The following is a 27,512-nucleotide window of genomic DNA, read 5'->3' on the forward strand; positions in this document are numbered from 1 at the left end:
ATTAGAAAACCCTTTTGCAATTATGTTAGCACAGCTGAAAACTGTTGTTCTGATTAAAGAAGCAATAAAACAGGCCTTCTTTAGACTACCTGAGTATCTGGAGCATCAGCATTTGTGGGTTCGATTAAAGGCTCAAAATGGCCAGAAACAAAGCACTTTTTTCTGAAACTCATCAGTCTATTCTTCTTCTGAGAAATTAAGGCTGTTCCATGCGAGAAATTGCCAAGAAACTGAAGCTCTCGTACAATGCTGTGTACTTGTTCCTTCACAGATCAGCACAAACTGGGAGGCCCCGGTGCACAACTGAGCAAGAGGACAAGTACATTAGAGTGTCTAGTTTGAGAAACGGATGCCTCACAAGTCCTCAAGCTTCATTAAATAGTACCTGCAAAACACCAGTCTCAAAGTCAACAGTGGAGAGGCGACTCTGGGATGCTGGCCTTCTAGGCAGAGTTCCTCTGTCCAGTGTCTGTGTTATTTTGCCCATCTTAATCTTTTATTTATATTGGCCAGTCAGAGATATGGCTTTTCTTTGCAAATCTGCGTAGAAGACCAACTTCCCGGAGTCACCTCTTCACTGTTGAGACTGGTGTTTTGCGGGTACTATTAAATGAAGCTGCCATTTTAGAATAAGGCTGCAATGTAACAAAATGTGGAAAAAGTCATGGTGTCTGAATACTTTCCGAATGCACTGTAAACATAAAACTGTGAACAGTGACCGAGACTGGGAGAGCGAGTGCATAAATGTAGAAGTAAAAAAGACATGAGGAGACTGTAAAAGAATAGAGGATGATGAGGTAAAAGACTAGCACCAGACGGTAACAGAGAGGGAGAGGTATAGCGAGAGATCGACACACAAATAACAAAATAAATCAAGACTATGAAAGAGAGTGAAAAAAAGAAAGAGTGAAAGAAGGATGGGGCGAGTAACTGCCAGGCCTCAACCTCCGCTTGTTTTTTTAACAGTCTCTCTCTCTCTATTTCTATCTTTCTCTCTGTCTCTCTCTGAGTGGTGCATCTCCTACCCAGGCTCTCCTCCACGGTGCCAGTCTGTAGATAGAGACCTCAGAGCCCATCTGCACTGCCGCTATGCCATCTGTTTGGCTTTCAGGGCAATTGAACTCCTAACTGAGATTGCATTTTAATCAATTTCCCAGCTCCCCAGGCTTCTGGGCTCTCTTTAGCAACGACTCATTAGAATACGACACCTTCACTAGCAGGCCCCTCGCTGGGACGCCTCCGCCTTCAGCGCAACACGCCAACATAGACAGTGATGCATTGAGGAGCTCCAGCCAGCCCCCTGTCAAGGTCTCCTGGCACCCCCTATGCCCCTGAATGCCCTCATGTCACCTTACCTGCCCTCAACATCTCTCACATTGCCTCCTATCTTTACCTCATTCCTCCCCCTAACTACTCCAGTGGAGCAGTTTCACAGAAGTTAGCATAGCTGAGGCCATTGGATGAGGCCATTGGAGACCAAAGTCTTGTCAGTAACTGCCATTTCTGCACAAGCAATCAGATTCTCCAAAMTACCCCCCAACTCAATAGAGAGATTTAAAACATTTAATTAACTTTTTTTGTATGGGGGGATAGAAACATGCCCATCATTCATTCAGATTCCAGGAAAATCGAATCACAGCAAATTAGTAGGCATGGAGTCAGTGTACCGAATCTAAAAGTTGTTTTTTCAGTCCCAGCTATCCCATTAGCTTTAACACAGATCAATCTGAGAAATAAGATCATCCATTGAAGAATTAAAATGGAAGGACATTTCAGTCAGCATAGCTTGCAGCAAGGTTCTTAGGTCATGTCCCTAATGCAAAAACATGTCATCAATCTGGCACAGTTGACACATTCTCTCACCACCTCTCCCATCCTCCAGGCCCTCGATTGAGCCCCCTGCCCTTTCCTGCTGGGTCCCCACGACCCCTGCACCAGATGGGGGACATGCTCCTAGCATTGCCCCCCTGTTTGTGGAGCATGGCCCTCTGCCCTTGGACCTCTCTCCCTGGGATGGAGCTGAGCATCTGCCCTGATAGTGAGAGGGGAGGCAGCCATCCGTGCTAATCTTCATTTACACTGGAGCAGACCGAGGCCTCCAACTGGAGACACCAGAGAGAGCGGGTACAGGACTTAATGAAGAGAAAGAGCGAGAGAAACAAAGAGAGAAAAAGAGAGGCAAAGTGAGAGAGAGGCAAGGAGAGAGAGGACACACTGGCAAGGCCATGGGCATTGGGCCACTGTGCCTCCGAGGCTACACAAAGACAGGGAACGACTGCTAGCTATCAAAATGTTACAGAGGAGAGTTGTGGGTTTGACTAAATATAGTAAACTTCTTAACATTGGCCATGAGAGAGAGAAATAGTGCTGTGCACATGACTTCAGAAGTCTAGACACTCCAATGAAATTAACATCAGACAGTGGCTCCTTTGGGATTAAAGATTCAGAAGGTGCTACCAATTAGTACTGATAGAGAATGCTAACATTGAGCCAACACTCTTGGGGGGGGGCTTACACAATGCAAATAGTCTTAGTAGCCATTTGATTACCTATTCAGGAGTATTATGGCTTGGGGGTAAAAACTGTTGAGAAGCCTTTTTGTCCTAGACTTGGCACTCCGGTACCGCTTGTCATGCGGTAGTAGAGAGAACAGTCTATGACTGGGGTGGCTGGGGTCTTTGACAATTTTTAGGGCCTTCCTCTGACACCGCCTGGTGTAGAGGTCCTGGATGGCAGGCAGCTTAGCCCCAGTGATGTACTGGGACGTACGCACTACCCTCTGTAGTGCCTTGCGGTTGGAGGCCGAGCAATTGCCGTACCAGGCAGTGATGCAACCAGTCAGGATGCTCTCGATGTTGCAGCTGTAGAACCTTTTGAGGATCTCAGGACCCATGCCAAATCGTTTTAGTTTCCTGAGGGGGAATAGGCTTTGTRGTGCRCTCTTCACAACMGTCTTGGTGRGTTTGYACCATTCTAGTTTGTTGMTGATGTGGACACCACGGAATTTGAAGCTCTCAACCTGCTCCACTACAGCCCCGTCGATGAGAATGGGGGCGTGCTCGGTACTCCTTTTCCTGTAGTCCACAATCATCTCCTTAGTCTTGGTTACGTTGAAATATTTAGCATTAGCGTTTCCCCTATATTCATTCCTCCCTGCTGCAACAAATATGTGACTCGTTTCAGAAAACTAGGCGTATGTCGCACATCACTACTTCACAGCAGAGCCATTTGAATGTAAACAAAAAAAATCTATCAAAATGCGTTTCTTGGCAGAAATGTCTTCTGGAACATGTGAACTTTCATGTGCTGTAATAATAAACTTGTATTCCATTTATAAATACAAATMAAATGGTTAAATTATGAGCCTAGTTGGTTTAGCCACGGACAAAGCCAGGAACCTTACCACTAGCCATGATTGGCTGAGATAATCAATGGGCTGGACATGCCTGGAGATGAGTTTGGATTGGTCTGCCATGTAGCATGCGTCTGTCTGTGAAGTGAGCTGTTCAGTATGTGCTGATAGAAAGGACTAACACGCCATTTTTGAAAAGTGTATAACGTTAACCATCGAGAATTACAAAAGTTTTGCTACTTTTCCTCATCAACATTGATGCCCTGAATTTAGCAGGCACTATCGACAGATCAGTTGGAAAAAGTGATTGGCTACTTTCTGCACACGCCACGGTCAGTGGGAACTGGAGTGACTTGACACAACCTTGCCCAACAAGATGTAGCTACAAACAAAACGGAGTTAAATGGTTCCAGTCTGCTGTGAAGCGTTCATCCATGTATACAGGTAAGAGTCTAGCCACATATTCAGATATACGCTTCTAATTTTATCAGAAAGTCGTTGATCTATGTAGTAAAATTATTCGAATCAGAAATCCATGTGCATTGCTAGATAGTCTAATGTTAGATAGCTAACATTGAACCTAGTTTGTTAGCTTTAGCATCCTGCAGATTCGTACTACAGCTATGACAATGTTTGTATTGGTAGTAGTATGAGTTCGGATTATGCTGGTTCATTGTTTAGCTAGCTAGCTACATGTCTAAACAAAAAGACTCCACTTCGGACATATTATTACATGACTCATCAACTTAGCCAGGTGTATCTGGGGGTGATTACCGCCATCTATTGTACTTCATGAACATGTGTAAATGTCTGGACAATAGTAACCCATCCACTTAGCTAAACATGTTGGGGGGTGGTTATAGAATTTCCTTCATATGGCCCATCAATTTTGACAAGTGTGTTGGGTAAGTGTCATCTAATAATTATAAAATATTTCTAKAATATTTTTATCTGGACACTGTTTTTGAAATTGCTACTATGCAAGTCACCATTTCAGTGAACCATTTCTACCTTCCGTATCCTTTGCATGTGACAAATAAACAGATTTTATTGTATATATTGTGCGTTTACCACATGGCCTCACATGTGAATCCTTAATGAGATGGGTGGGGCTAAGGCTTAAGAGGGTATGAAACATGCTGAAAGGGTGTAGACAAAGAAGAACTCTCCAGTAGGTGTAGCAAACAATTCAAGGGCCATTTTCTCAAAAGTGGGGTTACAAGTTTATCAACTTTCAAAGCAGAATTACTTCCCATTGTTCCTCAACTGCAGTGTATGATATACCATTTACTAGCTCGGAGTCATTACTTTTATCCATTGTAAAAAATACTATTTCAAATTTTGCTACATAAGACCAAATCGAGGAGGTTGGTCACATATGTATATWTTTTTTAAAGGGATAGTTATTGGCTCAATGACTGGAAGCCTATGGGAACTGCTAGCATGTAATTGCGCTAACACTAGTAGCAATGCACCCAGGTGCTAACAACTTTAAAAAGTTAAAAGCACCACATTAAACGTAGGAGCACCAGAAAATAAGATTTTCTAAATTGACTGAGATACAGCCTATCAATATGAATTCTACTCACTGTGCACAGACGTCAATTCAAGGTCTATTCTGCGTTGGTTCAACATAATTTCATTGAAATGACATGGAAACAACGTTGATTCAACCAGTGTGTGCCCAGTGGGTAGTTTATTTTGAAGCACATGTTGTGCCCTAGAAACTAATATGTAACACTGTAAAGACATGAGTTTATTATAAAGGCTGAATTGTTTATACAAATACCTGTAATTGAAAATACAAAGTCATTTGTGAAATATTAGGTTCCTACATGGTGTAAAAACACTATTTTCCTATTGAGATGCATTATTTTGAAAATTGTACACGTCCCTTTAAAAACATATTGTGATGATGACATTCAAGAGATCTGTCATTCATTCATCGCTATGTCTATGATCATTGATCTCCTGAAGAAGCTATCCCTTTTACTTTCTTTCTGTGCTCCAAATGTTTGGCTATACTGGTAAAGCTACCAGGTTATTAGCTAGCTAGCCAATGAGGTAACATGACTGAACAGAGTGTAAACAAATGGTTAGACGATGCGGTCCCTGAGATCCGCTATAGGAAGAAAAACAATGTTGCGCCGGTAATAATGGGTCAGATCTTTAGACCTGGTTGGGTTAGATTCTAACCYTTAGAAGCAACACTGAGCAAATCATAAATGAAACATTAAGGCCTGTACACTTGTTATAAAACTTTCTGTGCAGAACATCTCTCCCTATATACTGTAGGTCCGGTTGGTGCTTATCCCCAGTCCAAGGCTATGCGTACTATTTTTACAAGGCCTAAAAAGCATTAATGGAACATTAGGACTAAATGGCTTTGAACAGTCTATCCCTCCCTCTGGCAACAATGGCCCCGCTCTAAACACTTTTCCAGAGAGATCCAAATCCCCATTCTTCTCTCTCTCTAACTCTCGCTCTCTGTTATCGGCATTTCTCTGCAAGCAATCACATTCTCCAAATTACCCACTAACTCAACAAAGGAGAAGTACTTTAAAAAAATATATACTTTCTCCCTTTTTCCCCTCTAAAATAATGTACAAATGGGGAAAGCAAGAGAGGGAGAGTGAGAGAGAGGGTCAGAGAGAGGGAGAGAAAGAGAGGCCCTGTGACATCGGCTGTGAAAGAACGTCAGCTACAGTGAGCTCCTGTTTAATGATACATACGGTAATTAAATTTAAATGCTGTGAAAAGAGAGAAAGAAGGATAAATGGAGGTAGAGGTAGATTGAGAGGGAAATAGGGAGAGAGAAATAGCCCAACACCATATTTTTTTTTTAATGCATTTCTGTCTGTTCCTGGCCTCCCCGTGACAGCTTTAATGTGTCTACTGCTGTTGTAGATTTTCTGAAGCAGGGTAAAGAGATGGAGACAGATGGTATATATACTGTATGTATTACTAGGCGCTCCTGAAATGGAGTGATTCCTCACAAAACCCAGATTTTTTTCTTTTTAATGATTTTTTTTTTTTTTCACGAAATGTAATCCATCGAATAGTCCTTTGAAGGAAAGATTGTTGACATATTTGACATTTGTATCTAAAAGCAAAATTGAGAAATAATTGATCAAAGTTGGCGTTTTTATGACATTTTGGCCACATCCAGGCCTTTAAATCAAATCAAATTGTATTAGTCAGACGCACCGAATACAACAGGTGTAGGTAGACCTTACAGTGAAATGCTTACTTACGAGCCCCTAACCGACAATGCAGTTTAAAAAAATACGGATAAGAATAAGAGATAAAAGTAATAAGTAATTAAAGAGCAGCAGTAAAAAAATAACAACATATACAGGGGGGTGCTGGTACAGAGTCAATGTGCGGGGGCATCGGTTAGTTGATGTAGTATGTACATCTAGGTAGATTTAATTAAAGTGGCAGTGGTGTGGAGAGGGGAGGGGGGGGCAATGCGAATAGTCTGGCCATTTAACTAGATGTTCAGGAGTCTTATGGCTTGGGGGTAGAAGCCTCTTGGACCTAGACTTGGCGCTCCGGTACCGCTTCCTTTGTGGTAGCAGAGAGAACAGTTTATAACTAGGGTGGCTGGAGTCTTTGACTATTTCTAGGGCCTTCCTCTGACACCGCCTGGTATAGAGGTCCTGGATGGCATGAAGGCCATACCCAGGCCTTCTTTAAGAGTCTATAATATTTAATCTATAGATGCTACAAAGCATAAACTGGTGTCATATGAAGATTTAGCGCCTGCTATGCAATGAGTATTTTTATTAAAATATAATAATTGTTACATTAATTAATGACCATGGAAAAATAAGCAAATTTTTCAATAAAATACACTCCATGTGCACATCAAAGTTCCAAAGTGGGATCTCAGCTAGTTTTAAAGAGCGAATGCCCCTAAAAAGCAAGTAATCCCTTTGAAAATGGCCTATGTGGCATCGATATGGGTCAGTAACATTTATTCTAGTGTCGAAATGTTGGTCTCATCTAAAACGTAGTTTGGAACTCTTGCGCGTCACAACAAGTAAATGAAGGTTGCGTTTGGATGAACAATTATGACAAGAAATCATGCCCCGTTATGCCAAGCTCCATATGCAAATCATCCCTCTGCCCTTCCCTTATGATTAGGGCTCTGTTGTTTCATCTCCCCAACGCGCTCAAAGGATCACTGCCATTAGAGACTGAAAACACCAATACGTATTGACCATGCCTCTATGGTGTGCATGCCCAGCCGAAGGACCCTAGTATGCAGAATAGGTGCTTGGAGTTTGTCAGCCCCCGTCTGCACCAGTAGTGCTAGCTTGGTGTGCAACGACCCGTGGTGGTTAATTATAACCAAAGATACTGGAATATAATGCACTCTCTGAACAGGCACCCCATTAACATTGACGGGCTGAAGTGGAGCGGGTCGAGAGTTTCAAGTTCCTTGGTGTCCACATCACCAACGAACTATCATGGTCCAAACACACCAAGACAGTCGTGAAAAGGGCACGACAACACCTTTTCCCCCTCAGGAGACTGAAAAGATTTGGCATGAGTCCCCAGATCCTCAAAAAGTTCTACAGCTGCACCAGAGCATCCTGACCAGTTGCATCACCACCTGGTATGGCAACTGCTCGGTATCTGACCGTAAGGAGCTACAGATGGTAGTGCGCATGGCCCAGTACATCACTGGGGCCAATCTTCCTGCCATCCAGGACCTATATAATAGGAGCTGTCAGAGGAAAGACCATACAATTGTCAGAGACTCCAGTCACCCAAGTCATAGACTGTTTTCTCTGCTACAGCACGGCAAGCGGTGCCGGAGTGCCAAGTCTAAAACCAAAAGGCTCCTTAACAGCTTTTACCCCCAAGCCATAAGACTGCTGAACAATTAATCAAATGACCACCGGACAATTTACATTTGTGGCCCGATTCAGGAAACTAGGCAAGTCATGACTTCACAGGAGAGCTGTGTGAAAGTAAAACATTTTTTTTATATCAAAATGCGTTTTTGGCAGAAATGCCTTCTCGACCATGTGAACTTTCATGTGCCTTAATATCAAACTGATATGCCATCTGTAAATATGAATAAAATAGATAAATTACAAGCATAGTTGGTTTAGCCACAGAAAAAGCAGGCAACCTTCCCGATAGCCATGATTGGCTGAGATAATGAGTGGGCTGGACATGCCGAGAGATGAGTTTGGATTGGTGTGCCATATAGCACTCGTCTGTCTATTGGAGCTGGTCAGTATGTCTAGGTAATCGTGTCAAACGCAGCTTTTCTTTATTGAAATTGAGCTCAGGTTCATCATGTTTCCATTGATCATCCTTGAGATGTTTCTACAACTTGATTGGAGTCCACCTGTGGTTTGGAAAGGCACACACCTGTCTATATAAAAAGGTCTCACGGTTGACAGAGAATGTAAAAGCAAAAACCAAGCCATGAGGTCAAAGGAATTGTCAATAGAGCTCCGGGACAGGATTGTGTTGAGGCACCGATCTGGGAAGGGTACCAAAACATTTCTGCAGCATTGAAGGTTCCCAAGAACACAGTGGCGTCCATCATTCTTAAATGGAAGAAGTTTGGAACCATCAAGACTCTTCCTAGTTCTGGCCGCCCGGCCAAATTGAGCAATCGGGGAGAAGGGCCTTGGTCATGGAGGTGACCAGAACCCAATGGTGACTCTGACTGAGCTCCAGAGTTCCTCTGTGGAGAAAGGAGAACCTCCACCAATCAGTCCTTTATGGTAGTGTGGCCAGACGGAATCCACTCCTCAGTAAAAGGCACATGACAGCCCGCTTGGAGTTTATCAAAAAGGCACCTAAAGGACTCTCAGACCATGAGAAACAATATTCTCTGGTCTGATGAAACCACGACTGAACTCTTTGGCTGGAATGCCAAGCGTCACGTCTGGAGGAAACCTGGAAACCCGTGGAGATGTTTTTCAGCGGCAGAGACTGGGAAACTAGTCAGGATTGAGGGGAGGATGAACGGAGAAAAGTACAGAGAGATCTTTGATGAAAACCTGCTCAGGACCTCAGAGGGGGGGGTTCACCTTCCAAAAGGACAACAACCCTAAGCCCACAGCCAAGACAACGCAGGAGTGGCTTCGGGACAAGTCTCTGAATGTCCTTGAGTGGCCCTACCTGAGCCCGGACTTGAACCCGATCGAACATCTCTGGAGAGACCTGGAAATAGCTGTGCAGCGAAGTTCCCCATCCACCCTGACAGAGATTGAGAGGATCTGCAGAGAAGAATGGGAGAAACTCCCCAAATCCAGGTGTGCCAAGTATGTAGCATCATACCCAAGAAGACTAGGCCGTAATCGTTGCCAAAGGTGCTTCACCAAAGTATTGAGTAAAGGGTCTGAATACTTACGTAAATGTAACAAAATGTGGAAAAAGTCAAGGGGTCTGAATACTTTCCGAATGCACTGTTCAAACTTCAACATTGTACCTGTTTTGGTAAAACATAGTCACTGTTCTATTACCAGTGGCAGGTACTATGTGTGTATGTGTTCACAGAAACATGTATGGAGCCAGCACATGGAGACTTGCAAGAATGTGATGAAGTCCAGACTGACAGACTAGCTTGATACTGATGTAACTAAATGGAGAGACCTGGCACTCACCACTAACATTTTACTAGACACAACTTTTACTGTATTTTTTTTTTATTGATTTGAATGGTATCATTCAATATGGGGAGGGAGAATCCTGTGTATTCGGGACAGCACACAGGAAGGTGCTGGAAGGTGTGTGACATGTTTGCCAAAGTAATTTCATTACCACCAGACAGAATGCCAAAAGGCACAGTATCTGTATCAGCTGGGAATGGTGAAAGGTACACGTTGTTATATCAGCAGAATGCTGCTTCTATGGTATTATATAAAAGGTTGTTTGGCAAGGACACATCCAAGAAACATCCACGTCAAACCACACCCCCAAACCAACTCACGCTTGGCTTCTGTCATGGCCACCAGCAATTCTTGAGGAGCAAGTTCCGCTTTAAAGTTATTGCAGAGAATTTCGCATATTATGTTCAGCAATATCTTGCCCAAATATGTTTATCTTTTCTTATATTTGTAAAGTAATGTAAAGAAAGTTATTGAAATCAAAACACTACTGATATTACAGATCAAACGATAAAGCTTCATATGACACCAATGTTTGCTTAGTCGCACCTACAGATGAAACACTATGGAGTCTTAAAGGAGGCCTGTGGAAGGCCAAATATAAATATGCCAACTTTGATCAATTATTTCTCAATTATGCTTTTAGATACAAATGTCAAATATATGTCAACAATTCTTCCTCCAAAAGACTATTCTATGGATTACACTTTGTGAAATCCCACAAATCAATGGTCCCTGTCTGAGGTGATTGAGTAGGCAGCCAGGCAACACCACAGAAGGCAGTGCGCCACTGACAGAATTATGCAGAGACAGTAAATAAAATAAGAGACAGAGGTAAATATGCTGACTACCTGCTGCCTTGATCTAAACCTCCCCGCGTCACACAATGTTACCTGCTCTCTGAGACAGACACAGACACACAGACAGAGACATGCAGGTAGGCGGTTAGGTATGCAGGCAGTCGGATAGATATGCAGGCAGGCAGGCATACCCCCCATCCTATCCTAATCCCCTGGTCACCCATTAATATGTATGGACTGAGTCACAGCATTACTGTGCTTTTTGTATAATATTCCATTCTCCCTGCAGGTATAGTGTGTGTGTGTGTGTTCCATCCCCCTGCAGAGCATGGAGATATGAGTTAAGAGACGTGAAGATTAAAATCCCCATACCTGAGGCAGAGTACATAATTAAGTAGAGAGAATTTAATAAGTAAACAGCAGCTATGGGTTAAACCTTTTTATCCACTCACCTCCCTGAAAAGCACACACATGTACGCACACACACACACTCCCTTGGGACCATGCTAAAGTTTAATCTCTTCAAACTTCCCCTTCACACACACACCCTTCCCTCTGCCAGCATTGAACTATAGCAGCTAGTAGTCTTGCATAATGAAAAGCTGTGACATTTGAGAGCATGGAGAGGACACACTGACAAATCCACCTAATGGTTCCTGACGCTTCAGCCTGTGAGTGAGGAGGGAAGTGGATTCTCCTGAACACGCCACACCTCTCTGGTGGGAAGACAGGAGACAAAAGGTCCAGGAAGGCCCGGGGGCAGCATTGGTATCCTAGTATGATAATATGCCAGGGCTGGTATTCCAGTGAGTACGATATTAAACTGATTATGGCAGTAGGCAGATTATGCAATAGTCATGGAAACACCTTAAGTCTGCTTATATTAAATCGCCATAAGGTCCAAATTGAACTATGCATAAGTCGATTAAAACACCTGGTTTTCTGAGCAATCTTTCAACTTATTAGGACATCTAAAGACCTCAATCGGCGTTCCAGCGGTGTATTTGACCAGCTCATGTGCTACCACCAGCCGAGTGTCACGCCCTGACCATAGAGAGCCTTTTTATTCTCTATTTTGGTTAGGTCGGGGTGTGACTAGGGTGGGTAATCTAGGTTGTTTTATTTCTATGTTGGCTTGGTATGGTTCCCAATCAGAGGCAGCTGTTTAGCGTTGTCTCTGATTGGGGATCATATTTAGGCAGCCATCTTGTTTATGTGTAGTTGCATGTGAGCACTCCATAGCTTCACGTGTCGTTTAGTCTTTATTGTTTTGTTGTGCGGTTCACTTATAATAAAAATGTCGAACCGATTTCACGCTGCGCTTTGGTCCGAATGTTCTTACGACGATCGTGACAGAGAGCCTCCCTCTTTAGCACAAGTGAAGTGTGTTCGGAACAACTGAATGCATGTGTCTTAGAAGTAGTTTTCACATACAAACTTTATATATGTCTGAACTCAGAATCAAATAGGCTTCCCAAACATAACATGGTCACCGTGGTAGAATGTTTATTTTGATTGGCATTGATAAGAGTGCAGGTAGCCTGATTTCAGATGTGTCCATGTAAATATAATTATTAGGGAAATCGTTCTTCTTGCAAAGCATGTCAACGTTTTAATCAAACTATTATATTAATCTGACTATCCACAATAATCACATTATTGTGTACATGTAACTGTACTCAGTGACTACTTGCCAATAAGGGTACTCAGTGACTACTTGCCAATATTACCTTTTCACAGGGTGTTCAAATTAACCTTATGGTGCTTGACAGCGGGTCAGCTCTCAGATGGGGCGGCGTTACGCCGCTCCGCTCACAGAGACATAGTTATGTAACAACACAGCAGAGTGTTAAGGCTGCAGGGTTCGCTGGAGGGCCAGGTTCAACACTGTCTATGGTAAATAAATTAGACCTGGCTGATTAGCAATGACCTCCCACGTGCGCACGCACGAACACACAGATTTACTCCCAGTGACTAAGTCCCCTTCACTAAGTTATTTAGGCTGACATTAAAGCCATTATTTCCAAGGTTGACCGGGGATAAAGAAAGTCTATTTGAGTTGCTGTGTGTTAAAATGGGCCAACCTGGCAAGAGGGAGAGCAACTTAGCTACCTGCCAATCCTATAGCCTACTGTAGGAACCAACAGCACAAAGGGAAATGATTAATATCACTCTGACCGCTGCCAAATAATCAATCCCATACACTGAACAATAAACTCCTTAGAGGAAAACCTACAGTCACTAACACAGTATAAAGGACTCTGTGCTATTTTCTATTTTATTTAACCTTAATTAACTAGGCAAGTCATTTAAGAACAAATTCTTATTTACAATGACGGCCTACCCCGGCAAAACCTTGACGCTGGTCCAATTGTGCGCCGCCCTATGGGACTCCCAATCACGACCGGTTGTGATACAGCCTGGAATCGAACCAGGGTCTGTAGTGACGCCTCTAGCACTGAGATGCTGTGCCTTAGACTGCTGTGCCACTTCTGAGCCCTCTGCTATGTCTCAGAAGTAAACCAGGATGTATCCCTGTTACTCCAGTACTGCTCAACAAAGCCATAGATGTCTGTCTGGGAGGAGATGAAGACAGATTTAGATGGTGATGCCATAAATACCTAGGTTTTTAGAAAGGTATGACGCTCCAGGAAGCCAAGTGGAAGCCTTCTCAGTGAACGGAACAGTGAGTAGATAGGAATAATTAGGTCCCATGTATACTTCTCATCTGTCTCATTTAGGATGTAATCTCTGTGTAATCCATCTTTAGCTCACACTAGACTGATGTGTGTCATACTGCCACAGCTGGGTTTTGTTCTTAGAGAATTAGGAGAATAAATCAGACTTTCTTGTTCAAAGCAGTGTTCTGAGGTAGAAACACTGTCGGCCATATTGGAATGTTAGTTGTAATAGTGTGGTTGTACTGACCTCAGGGTTGGTCCACTTGGTCTTGATATGGTCAGCCATGTTCTGTGTGCAGCCCAGCAGGTCATAACCCTCCCTGCTCTGGAGGAGAACAAAGACAACACAGAGACAGACAGTCACACAATTTGAAGTTGGTTAGTTTTTGAACTTTGTAAAATTCCATCACTCCTAGGCTTAATCTATTCCTCAGAGGCAAAATTATGATGATGATTACCCCACTTGGTTCATCACTAATTGGTACTATAATGATACTGAGTGTAAATGGGGCAGTGATAATGTCATCTCTCTCCTCCCTGCGTAGTGATGATGGTGTCATTCCCTCTCCTGCACATTATCCATGATATCTCCTCTGCCCACAGAGAGCAGTCAGTTAGTCAGTGAGTCACGGGATGGGACGGGCTGTAAAACGCCTGCAGTAAAAAGCCATCTGGGAAGGAATTTCTCCCTAGCCAAACAGACATTGGAATATGTTAATCATATTCCAAATAATAAATCTTGTTTCCATACAAATTATTAATAGGGCTTAATAATTGGGAGGATTTGTCATGGAGGTCATTGTAGCCTTTACATGGTGGCATACTATTATTATTTTGACATGAAATCATTGTGTTAAACATATGGAGATACTCTGCTCAACTTTTAGAAAGCCCTAGTGTGTTGACTGGAGGTAATGTATCCGTGCATGAGAGCTATTAGTCTATTGTTATCATAAAATATTACAGACACTACATAAACAATATTGATAGTATTGTTTCTCCTATAGGGGATGTAATTTGCAGTAGAGGGCTTAGAATGAGTTACATACAGGCTGTGTCACTTCACTGTATGCCAGCCTTTTAAATACAACTATACTAAATATAATCACGTCACCAAATAATTGATTAAAACACACTATTTTGCAAAGAAGGTCTACAGTAGCCTCAACTCTGTAGGGTAGCACCATGGTGTAGCCGGAAGACAGCTAGATTCCGTCCTCCTCTGGATACATTGACTTCAATACAAAACCTAGGAGGCTCATGGTTCTTCTTCCAAAATGAAAGAGAAGCAAGAAAAAAAGAGAGAGAGATTGCCTTTTTTCTCTCACTTTGTATCCCTTACTTAGTTAGCAAATGCAGCTAGCTAGTTCAGCCTACTCAAACATCCTGCTCAAACAGAGGGATGCTATGTTAGCTAGCTGGCTATGACTATCCAACAGAACACTGGAACTCTTCCAAGTCTAGGTAAACTATTGGTTTGACAAATGTATTGTATTGCCACCCCGCCGGTGTAAGTGCTTACTGACTTTACACTGTAACGTTACTGCATGATTGTAGCGGGTTTATGAACGCGTTAGTTCTATTAGCTATTAGCTGACTATGACGTTACTTTAGCTAATATGGTGACAACGATGTAGGCTGTGTGTAGTGGTTTGGCTTGGAAAGGTTTTTTCACCTGGTCACATACAGCTGATGTGCATTGAAATCCACAAGCGAAAGGAAGAGTTGAGAGGAGAGCGCATAGATGCGAGAAGGAATACAACGTGGCTGATATGAAAGTGAACGTGATCAGGGGTGTATTCATTTCGCCAATCCTGTTGAAAAATGATTCCTATAACAGAAGCAAACGGACCAAAATGGGGATAAACATACCTGAATTTGTCCAATAGAAACTCTTGTTTGCAAATGTTGGACTAATGATTACACCCTATATCAGCTAGATGCAAGCAGGATGGTGCAAGGCTGTATTGAATGTCACTGTCTGTCCATGTGTCACTGTCTGTCACCTCAAATTTGTCTCTCGACCTGTGTGCACCTACATTGTAAACTTTCATTCATAGGCTAGGTTGTAGCAACCTCGTGATGGGTATAGGGAAACATTGAGTATCGTGTAGTAGTCTAAACCTATCGCTGTTACATTGAACTGGGTGAATGGAATATGAATGACAGTCATCCAATATGCTGTAATAGAAATAAGGCCATGCTGAAGAAAAAAAACTAAATGCCTCCCTCATCTTAAATGGCACTGAACGCCACTGCTATGATTTCTATCCATGAAGAATACCTTTGCAGGTCATCTAGTCAAGGACACAGGTGGCAAGGATCTCTCTCCCCCTTTACAATGGAATGGAAGTTTAGAACTCTTGTTGCCCTTTGTTAAGGGTCTGCATGTTTGTATACAATATATATACAAAAGTATAAAAGGACACCCCTTCAGATTAGTAGATTATCTTGTGGCTGAATGGAAGCAAGTCCCCACAGCAATGTTCCAACATCTAGTGGAAAGCCTTCCCAGAAGAGTGGAGGCTGTTATAGCAGACAGGGGGACCAACTCCATATTAATGCCCATGATTTCAGAATGAGATGTTTGGCAAGCAGATGTCCACATACTTTTGGTCATCTACTGTAGTGTTTTGTTAAATTGTGGGACTGTGCTTATATCCATGTTATAAATGTGGTACTGCGCTTATATCAAGGTTATTAACGGTGGTACAGTGTAGAGGTCGACCGATTAATCGGAATGGCCGATTAATATAACAAATTCATAACAAATCGGAAATCGGTATTTTTGGGCGCCGATTTGCCGTTTAAATTTTTTTTTTAACACCTTTATTTAATCTTTATTTAACTAGGCAAGTCAGTTAAGAACACATTCTTATTTTCAATGACGGCCTAGGAACAGATTTTTAACCTTGTCAGCTCGGGGGATCCAATCTTGCAAACTTAGAGATAACTAGTCCAATGCTCTAACACTGATTACATTGCACTCCACGAGGAGCCTGCCTGTGCCGCGAATGCAGTAAGCTAAGGTAAATTGCTAGCTAGTATTAAACTTATCTTATAAAAAACAATCAATCAATGACTGTCATTGCTCCAATGTGTACTTAACCATAAACATCAATGCCTTTCTTAAAATCAATACACAAGTATATATTTTTAAACCTGCATATTTAGCTAAAAGAAATCCAAGTTAGCAGGCAATATTAACCAGGTGAAATTGTGTCATTTCTCTTGCGTTCATTGCACGCAGAGTCAGGGTATATGCAACAGTTTGGGCCGCCTGGCTCTTTGCGAACTAATTTGCCAGAATTTTACGTAATTATGACATAACATTGAAGGTTGTGCAATGTAACAGGAATATTTAGACTCATGGATGCCACCCGTTTGATAAAATACGGAACGGAATAAATATTTAGTTTTCGAGGTGATAGTTTCCGGATTAGTCAAAGGTATATGGTTTAGAGAGAAATAGTCGACGCGTTATAATTCCTGTAATAACTTTAGGCTGAACTTGAAAGGGGTTCCTTCGTTATTTTACCGTTCATGTCTTCCATAGAGAATGTCTTGATCTACTTCAAATAAGGTCTGTGTTTCGTGCAGGCTTAAACCGCCTCGACGTTTTGATACCCGTGTAAATCTCACTAGGATAAGGTAACGTTTGTCAACATATTTTCATAAATCCACTCTACAAAAAAAATGATCTTCTCTTATATTTAGCCAATATTGATCAGAGTTACCTTGTCCTATGGATATCTACACAGTTATAAAATTGGCAATGTGGTGTAAGCCTACACGAAACACAGACCTTATTTTAAGTGAATCTAAAAAATATCCTATGGAATAAATGAAGGAACCGCTTTTCAGATTTTGCTAGAAGGTGTCACGGGAATTATGACTCGCACTTTGTATTTATGTATTATATTAAGTGAAAATAAAAGTGTTCATTGTTCATTCAGTATTGTTGCGATTGTCATTATTACAAAAATGTGTGTGTGTGTATGATTTATATATATATATAAAACTTTTTTTTATTTTTTTTATATAAAATCGGCTTATTAATCGGTATCGGCTTTTTTTGTCCCCCAATAATCAGTATCGGTATCGGCGTTGAAAAATCATAATCGGTCGACCTCTAGTACAGTGTAATATCTATGTTATAAACATGTGTTGACAGGTAGTGAACATTCTTATGTGAAGTCATTGCGAGTCCGCCTGCAGGTATGATATCATTTAAGTGCGACTCACCTTCTGCCAGATGTAGGCCTCGCGCAAGGTGATGATCTCATGCTCGCGGTGCTCCCCCTGCACGGCACACACCACACAGATGACCTTCTCGTCAGTCTTGCAGTAAAGAGTACCCTCCTGGCCATGCTCATTACAGCGCAGCCTCTCCACTGTCACCGTCTCCCTCTTACTACCCCCCTCTGGGGCTGCCACCGCCTCTTCATCACCATCATCTTCATCATCAACTTTCCCCTCCCCCTGGACTCTCTCTCCTCCACACGCCTCGTTCTCTTGTACCCCAGTCCCACCACATGCCCCATTTTCCACCACCTCTTGCTCTGCCCTACGCCCAATCTCTCGAACCCTTTCCTCCCCCTCCTCTGTGTCTCTGTCCCTGGCCGGCTGTTGGGACCGGGGCTGGGGTTGCTCCACTTCCTGGCCATAGGGCGTCAGTAGGTGTCGTGTGCTGTGGACATGTTTCTCAGCGTGGGTAGAGCAGAAGGCGAAGCTGCAGGTGTAACACACCTGGGTTGCCTGCTGGGCCTCATCAGGCTCACAAGCGTCACATGACCCGTCCATCTGTGGTAACTCCTCCTCCTCAGGTTCTCCACTTCCTCTCCAGGGTTCCCCTTGGTCTGTCATTGTGGTGGGTATGAGTAGGCTGAATAGGGGGCTAAGAGCAGCACACCCTGTAGGAGAGATCAGTAGTACAGGACAGAGTATATAAATAGTGGTGACAAGGGAACATACTCACACCAAGCTCTGCAGAAAGGTTATGTAGTCAGAATGTTACAGTCAGCTCCTCTAGACATATCCCGTGTTTGGGAGGGACAGACAATCTCTCTCTAAGAATACAACAGTAATCTACACCTTTAACAAACACATCCTCCTACTGTACATCACCTAAGCAACAGTAACAAAATTATTCCACAGGTACTGTACTGGGTTGGGTAGGTTACTTTCTAAATGTAATCCGTTACAGTTACCTGTCCAAAATTGTAATAGGCAAAGTAATTTTTGGATTAACCAAACTCAGTAAAGTAATCTGATTACTTTGGGTTACTTTCCCCTTAAGAGGCTATTAGAAGATGACAAAGATCTATTGCAGGATAAACCAATGTTAGAGTTGACATAGCTGGCCATAAATCGATGTTGCATTTTACTTTATGGGTTGGTTATGTAGGCCGCTTATAACCCATTGCTTTCTACTACAGATAATAATACGATTAGGCTATATCGTTACAAAAAAAATCTAAGTCTGTCAGATTTCCCGTGATTCCAATTAATTCAATACCCCTTGATCTTCAAGAATATTAAATATGGAAATATAGACTAGCCAAATAGTTTTACCTGAGCATATACACACACATTTTTATATACTCAGTCAGGGTCTCAATTTACTGTTTAGAATTAGAATAGTAGGATACACAGGGTGCAATTTTGAAATGTTGTTGTGTTTCAGCAGATTTTATCTTGTTATGTCACTCAAATTAGCCATGTCAGCTAACAATTTTTTGATTGGTAAATTAGTCTAGCCAGATATCTAAACTATTAATAATGGCCGAATAACTACCAGGCACGAAGGGCACATACCCAGGGGCCCTCGTTGATTTTGTTAGTCACTCTCACTCAGATATAATTAACATGGCATAAATTATGGCAAAATGTGTAGAATTGCAGGTAATTCGTTTTAAAACTACAACATTTTCTCTACGCCCCATGGCAAAATGTGTAGAATTGCAGCAAGTGAACTTCCTCTCTGCCGTCAAGAGTGGTGACTAAAGTGTTTTGCCCGAGGTGTGTGTGTGTGGGGGGGGGGGGGGGGTCCATCCAAAGCTCGCTTAGGGCCTCCCATTTGATGATTAGCAGAGCGGGCTCCTGTGGTTGACGGTTGCAGTAAAAAAAAAAATGATATAAATATACACTACCGGTCAAAAGTTTTAGAACACCTACTCATTCAAGGGTTTTTCTTTATTTTTACAATGTAGAATAATAGCGAAGACATCAAAAATATGAAAGAACAGCCTGGAATAACAGAATCATGTAGTAACCAACAACAACAAAAAAAGTGTTAAATCTAAATATATTTTATATTTGAGATTCTTCAAAATAGCCTTGATGACAGCTTTGCAAACTCTTGGCATTCTCTCAACCAGCTTCACCTGGAATGCTTTTCCAACAGTCTTGAAGGAATTCCCACATATGCTGAGCACTTGCTGACTCCTCCCAAACCATCTCAATTTGGTTGAGGTCGGGGGATTGTGGAGGCCAGGTCATCTGAGGAAGCACTACATCACTCGACCTTCTTGGTCAGATAGCCCTTACACATCCTGGAGGTGTGTTGGGTCATTGTCCAGTTGAAAAATAATATTATATTCCCACTAAGCCCAAACCAGATGGGATGGCGTATCGCTGCAGAATGCTGTGGTAGCCATGCTGCTTAAGTGTGCCTTGAATTGTAAATAAATGACTGACAGTGTCATCAACAAAGCACCCCTACACCATAACACCTCCTCCATGCTTTATGGTGGGAAATACACGTGGAGATCATCCGTTCAGCTACACAGCGTCTCACAAAGACACGGCGGTTGGAACCAAAAATCTCCAATTTGGACTCCAGACCAAAGGACAAATTTKCACCAAATTCAACCGATCGCTGCCTGCACCTGCCCGCCTGTCCACCATCACTACTCTGGATGGTTCTGACTTATAATATGTGGACAACTACAAATACCTAGGTGTCTGGTTAGACTGTAAACTCTCCTTCCAGACTCACATCAAACATCTCCAATCCAAAGTTAAATCTAGAATTGGCTTCCTATTTCGCAACAAAGCATCCTTCACTCATGCTGACATACATACCCTCGTAGAACTGACCATCCTACCGATCCTCGACTTCGGCGATGTCATTTACCCTACTCAATAAATTGGATGCAGTCTATCACAGTACCATCCGTTTTGTCACCAAAGCCCCATATACTACCCAACACTGCGACCCGTACGCTTTCGTTGGCTGGCCCTCGCTTCATATTCATCGCCAAACCCACTGGCTCCAGGTCATTTACAAGTCTCTGCTAGGTAAAGCCCCACCTTATCTCAGCTCGCTGGTCACCATAGCAGCACCCACCTGTAGCACACACTCCAGCAGGTATATCTCTCTGGTCACCCCCAAAGCCAATGCCTCCTTTGGCCGCCTCTCCTTCCAGTTCTCTGTTGCCAATGACTGGAACGAACTACAAAAATCTCTGAAACTGGAAACACTTATCTCCCTCACTAGCTTTAAGCACCAGCTGTCAGAGCAGCTCACATATTACTGCACCTGTACATAGCCCATCTATAATTTAGCCCAAACAACTACCTCTTCCCCTACTGTATTTATTTAGGTCCTTTGCACCCCATTGTTTCTAGTTCTACTTTGCACATTCTTCCACTGCAAAACAACCATTCCAGTGTTTTACTGGCTATATTGTATTTACTTCACCAACATGACCTTTTTTTGCCTTTACCTCCCTTATCTCACCTCATTTACTCACACTGTATATAGACTTATATTTCTACTGTATTATTGACTGTATGTTTGTTTTACTCTATGTGTAACTCTGTGTTGTTGTATGTGTCGAACTGCTTTGCTTCATCTTGGCCAGGTCGCAATTGTAAATGAGAACTTGTTCTCAACTTGCCTAACTGGTTAAATAAAGGTGAAATAAAATAAATATAAATAAAGCAAGAAATAAGATATAAACGTGTGAGGTAGAATGCCCTGCCCCTTCACGGTCAGGCAGTTCACACTCCATGTGTCCACCTTCACATAGTCTGTGTTCAAAATACCCACTTGCATTCTGCGTTCTTTCAAGGGTGATCTTCCGAGAACACCTGAAACAGCATATTGTGTAGATTGGGAGAACGCAGAGCGCTTAAAATCCCCAAAAATTGAAAGGTACCTCGACGTGACCTCTAACCTAAACAGTAAAGTTCATCACGCACCTGGCGTCAACAAAGATATATTGTGTAGCATAAAAGCATGTGGACCGCCCTTCAAATTTGTGGATTTGGCCATTTCAGCCACACCCGTTGCTGACAGGTGTATAAAAATCGAGCACACAAACAGGGGCAGTAGTATTGTCTTACTGAAGAGCTCAGTGACTTTCAACGTGGCAACATCATAGCATGCCACCTTTCCAACAAGTCAGATCATCACATTTCTGGCTGCTAGAACTGCCACGGTCAACTGTATGTGCTCTTATTGTGAAGTGGAAACATCTCGGAGCAACAATGGCACAGCCGCAAAGTCGTAGGCCACACAAGCTCACAGAACGGGACCGCCGAGTGCTGAAGTGGGTAGCAAGGAAAAAAATTGTCTGTCCTAAGATGCAACACTCACTACTGAGTTCCAAACTGTCTCTTGAAACAACATCAGCACAATAACTGTTTGTTGGGATCTTAATAAAATGGGTTTCCATGGTCTGGGGCTGTTTTTAATGGTTTGGGCTAGGCCTCTTAGTTCCAGTAAAGGGAAATCTTAACGCTACAGCATACAATGACATTCTAGACGATTCTGTGCTTCCAACTTTGTGGCAACAGTTTGGCGAAGGCCCTTTCCTCTTTCAGCATGACAATGCCCCTGTGCACAAAGCGAGGTCCATACAGAAATGGTTTGTGGAGATTGGTGTGGAAGAACTAGACTGGCCTGCACAGAGCCTTGACCTCAACCCCATCGAACACCTTTGGGATGAATTGGAACGCCGAACACCTTTGGGATGAATTGGAACGCCGACTGTGAGCCAGGCCTAATCGTCCAACATCAGTGCCCAACCTCATTAATGCGGTTGTGGCTGAATGAAAGCCCCCACAGCAATATTCCAACATCTAGTGGGAAGCCTTCCCAGAAGAATGAAGGCTGTTATAGCAGCAAAGGGGGACCAACTCCATAATAATGCCAATGGTTTTGGAATGAGATGTTTGATGAGCAGGTGTCCACATACTTTTAGTCATGTAGTGTAGCTATCTACATCCATTTACAACATACCCAATGTAGTAGTGTTAGCCACTAGTGCTACCAATTCAGTGAAGGACTATCCCAGAATGGAAAAATTTAACACAAATACCAAGTAAAAAAGGAGCAGAATCGATTCTCTCAGTACCGGTCACTAAATTAAGCTGAAACCAACCAGAATTGCTTGGTCTGCTGCTACATCATTGTGGACATATGACAGGTAAGCTTTCATGCATTGTACTATGGCTGAAGCAACAACAACAAAAATGAAATAGTGAAATAAGCTATTTTGCTTACTGTTTAAGAATGATACATAGCCAGAATAGTGGTGTTTCACTGTAAATCTGATATTGCATTACATTAGGACTGCTGGTGTTTTATTTCCAACGAGCAGGCTTACATTGTGAGAAATTCATACAACAACCATGCATATTATTAAATTACACCGATGTTCAAGACAGCTTGGTTTGATATTCACCCTATGCATTGATAACTAATTGATAGGCAATACGATTCAATACAACTAGATTAGGTCTAGACTACTTCATCTTAATGTAAACTAAATGTATTGGATACAAAACTAACACTGGCATATTATAAAGGAGAACATGTCCAATTGAATTATATGCATACATATCAAACAGGAATATATATTAAATGAATACACCAAGTATTATTCATGCCTTTCTCTCTCCTTGCAGGGGATTAGACAGATGAACTGCAGTCCCCAGATGCCCATGCCTCAAAACCAGAATTGTGTGGAGACATCAACACCGGTTATTTCTTATAAAATATTAACCCTGTTGTTTTCCTGTATCTGTCTACAGTATGAATACAACAGGATACACATGGTCCAAAGAAATGTTTACGTGCAGGTTCATTCTCGACAAAGTAACAATAAGAAATAAAATAAATACCAACAAAAAGTAAATGGCTCAGTAGCATAAACCTTTAATCAACCCCAAGAGAGACATCAAGGAGATTAACATTCAAAAGCTTGTTCAGGACATGAGGGCACATTTCTTCACAACAGCCACAAGTTTTTTAATACACAGGACAGGAGTTTATAGGTTTTTGTTCCAACCTTTCACCAACACCTCATTCAACTAATTGTGGTCTAAATTGTAGACAAATAGTTGAACATGGTGTTTGCTGGGCAGTAATAAAATGTGCACACAGTACAGTACCCTGGGGCAGAAATCATCCACATCTGTATTTTAGAATGAGCTTCATATGGTACAATGAGCTGACATGTTTGCATGATGGAGAATACAGGGTGGATCCACGGCTAACATAGTGACATTGCACACTGCTGATTAAGTTCCTGACTAAACTCCTGTGATAGGGTGATTTTCCTGGTGGACAGAAGGTTCTCAAGTTCTTCACATCTGTCTGGGTGATGGGGTGGGATGTGCGTCAACCTGAGGAAAACAGAGCAGAAACATAAAGCCAAGGGAGGGTAAATTAACCTCACTGCTCAAATTTAAAATGCTGGTTGAAGCTGCTGAGAACCACAACTAGCTTTGTTAATGTGCAATGGTTTTTCATATTCATAGGCTTGATCACGTTTTAAGTTTTAAAACGTTAATTTCATTATATGCAATGGTGAAACAAGAGGGGAGGGGAGAGTGACAAGAAGAAAGTTAGCTAGCGTTAGGTAAACATACTACATGCATGCATTTACTGATCATTTAAGAATGCACAAATAACTTGCCTGGCTAGCAAGCCTAGATTGAACAGAACACCGTTAGCTGCATTTCCTGCTGTTTTTTAAAAATCAGATGTTAAAATGTCTTGCCTCCAAACCAGTCGCCGCAGTGACTCAACATTTGAATAAAACATTTATATGAAAGTAATTCGTTCAACATTTTAACAAAATATGGTGAATCAATAAACCTAATACTTACATTTTACAAAGTTATTCCTTATTCCTCTGGAACATTTTCTTCCAAGCAGGGACCTCAGACCCCGTTAATTCAAAAGTTTCACTGTGTCGCAAGGTGTTATGGGATATCCTCCCCGGCTAACGAAAAAAATATGCTCCCATGCGTGTTTTGTTTTCAGACTTTTCGCTTATAGAACTTCCGGTAAACTAAGTACATACTTGCCTTTTTGCGTTCTTATGTTTGGAGTCGCACTTGAAAAATGACAGTTGGCTTACGTACTCGCTATACGCTCTAGATAGAACACAAGTATGCATTTTGGAACACATTAATAGTTTATGAGACAAAGGCTGGTACTGTAGGTCCGTAGTAATATTTACGATTATACACAGCAGGGCCTAAACTAAATTCAAACCCGCTCTTTTGCTTTCTCTAAAGTTCTCCGTCTCTCTATGTTGGGGCCTATCCCTCCTGAACACTGCTCGAGTATTCTCTCTCCTTCCTGACACAAACAACCAGCACAAACCGGGCTACGCTGCAAAAAAATTCCCCCTCTTCTCCCCTCTGCTATATCCAGTTCTCTGACTCATTCACACACTCACTTTTCCCCTGTGGGGCCTACCAGTGTGCAGCTCAGTTGAAATGGGTACTCACTGCTGGTATTTCTGTGAGGCAGGGTCTGCAGTCTCGTTCTCTTTCTGTCGCTCTTCGTTTTACTCTGCTGGGGAGAGCACAGCCAGTGTTGACGTTAGCTAGCTAGCACTTCCTTATGCCAACTGCCCTGGTCTGTTGTGCTCTAGCCTGCTCTACTTTCACTTCACAGCTGAAGCTCTGGCTGCATTCACTTCCTTGTTTTCCTCAGCTGCTGGGTATTTATTTTCTCCCCCCTTCTCTCTTTACTTCCTGGTTCTCTAGCGGCAGCCGGAAAGAGAGACACAGAGGTGGAAGAGGGAAATTATCTTGACAACCATAAAGGTAGAGGGAGCAGCCCGCTAGCGGAGCAGGATTTGAAGGCTTCAGAGGGAGAGGAAACAAACTCTTCCACCGTTCTCCTCAGAGAGAGCTACGAGGCTATTGAGCGAGCCTCTAACATAAGTAGAAGTGTTTTGGTCAGTGTTTAGAGTGCTGCCTGCTACTCTATAGTGAAACATAAATACATTTTTCATTAACTAAACCGGCTACGTTGAGTGGCCATGTGCTATTTCAGACGCTTGACACGCTGAAAGTCAGCCTCCCATCTACTCATTGTTTTTTAGGAGAATACTAACCCACATGGGTGATTGAAAAATGAACAAGGCCCACACTCCAGTCCATTTGGTGGCGGTAATGCAACTTAAAGTTGGTTGCCAACTGCCATATAGAATCCTCAGAAGAAGAAGAAATATACGAAAGATGAGAGATTAATAAAAGGGAACTAACTAAAAACATTATAGGTTTCCCCTTTATCTGTGGATTAAATGTCAGATTAGAAAAAACACGATTGTATATGACACAAAATGGGTCAAAATTCTACAAAGATCCAGCTAAAAAAGGACCAATTGCATTTCAGGTAAAATAACAACCCAATGATTATCTAACAAGACAAATTACCTAGCAACAGCAAGCTAGAAATGTCCATTAATGGTTCATCTGTGTTTTGACCTGTCCCCAAATTAATATAGTTGGTTCACAGTTGGTTTTGCTATTTTAACCGGCGTGTCATGAATGCATCTGGTGGGAATAGACAAAATCAACATGTGCATGATGGAGGATGCATGCACGGAGCCAGTTTGGTCAAGGTGTAAACTGAAATCACAGTCTGAGTGGGCCTCGGAGGATGCGGACAAAGATGTGTTGCCAATTGCAAAAGATAAAAGAACAAAGCCAGACAAGCCACACTGCAAGAGAATAAACAACAGAGACAAAAAAACAACAAGCATTTAGCACAAACATGAGAAAATTATATTGTCCAAATCTTTAGTGATTTCCAGTGGAAAATGAGTACAGCAAAAAAAAATCTGAAAGTCGGATTTCAACAAAGACAACACCTGATATAGCTCACTTGGGTAGTTTCACAAGAGTCCCTTTTTGTGTAACTTTGTGGGGAATAAAACATTCACCTAATTTTCATTCTGTCATGACCAGCACATTCAACTTAATAAAAAACACGTTTTTTATGTTAAATAAAAAGCAGACTATAGTAAAGTAAGTGCCTTTTAGGTACCAAATTAAGTAACTGGGTTGATGATTTAATCTTAAATCGCCCATAAATCCCCTCATGACAGGGGGAATGGACGGTTGTTGTGTGCAACAGGGAAGGTCAATTAAATGCAAGCTATACAAAAGCATAAAAAAATGTAATTGTTAAAACATTTCTAGCCTGTCTATGGGTAACATTGTTGAGGTGTTACGCTCGACCCACTCAGTTTTGCACTAGAAAGTGGCCAAAAAGAGTAGAACCAGTTCACTTGCTTTTACAATATGATTTGACTATTAGATGTTCAATGTTTATTTTGAAAAAAAAGATTTAAAAAGGAATAGCTTKACCAAATTAAAAGAGAGGYTTGACCTTAAATTTATGGATAGSTCCCKCKCCKCKKCKCCTTAAAATGAATCACTAATCACATGAAATAATTAACAATCATCAGGAATAATGTTCTCAAAGCAACAAAGTAACTAGGGCTTTACAAGGATGGTGAAAACCTGGAGAAGGTTTGGTTTTAAGTGGGATAAAATCCTCTGAGAAGTCAGAGAGAGTGCATATTTTTTATGTGGTCTATATTAAAGGACACTTAATTTAAAATATCAGGCTTTTAAAATCCAATATTGGTGAACAATTTCTTCTTAAAATATGAAAGGGATACTAAAGGGCCTCAATTCATGGAATAACCCACCTCAAAGTGAAACTATGCAGAGGGTTAAGTAAGCTCTAATTGACAAGATATGGCAAGACCACATA

General features: G+C 42.0%; 1 protein-coding gene across 3 annotated transcripts in view; it reads right to left on the bottom strand.

Annotated features, from left to right (window-relative positions):
• Nucleotides 1-25,488, bottom strand: part of trim44 (tripartite motif containing 44) — a 75,046-nt gene extending 49,558 nt beyond the window's left edge. For 2 of the 3 annotated variants that reach the window (XM_023971478.2, XM_023971480.2), the window contains exons 1-3: nt 25,229-25,488; nt 17,720-18,387; nt 13,722-13,799 (exon numbers count right to left, since the gene is read on the bottom strand). In XM_023971478.2, the coding sequence (XP_023827246.1) occupies nt 13,722-13,799; nt 17,720-18,340 (699 nt within the window). In that variant the 5' untranslated portion in view covers nt 18,341-18,387; nt 25,229-25,488. The remainder of the gene's footprint in view (nt 1-13,721; nt 13,800-17,719; nt 18,388-25,228) is intronic. The other variant, XM_023971481.2, reaches the window with a different exon arrangement.
• Between the last annotated feature and the right edge of the window lie 2,024 nt (nt 25,489-27,512).

Source organism: Salvelinus sp. IW2-2015, linkage group LG26 (genome assembly GCF_002910315.2).
Source record: "Salvelinus sp. IW2-2015 linkage group LG26, ASM291031v2, whole genome shotgun sequence".
Classification (NCBI taxonomy): Eukaryota; Metazoa; Chordata; class Actinopteri; order Salmoniformes; family Salmonidae; genus Salvelinus; species Salvelinus sp. IW2-2015.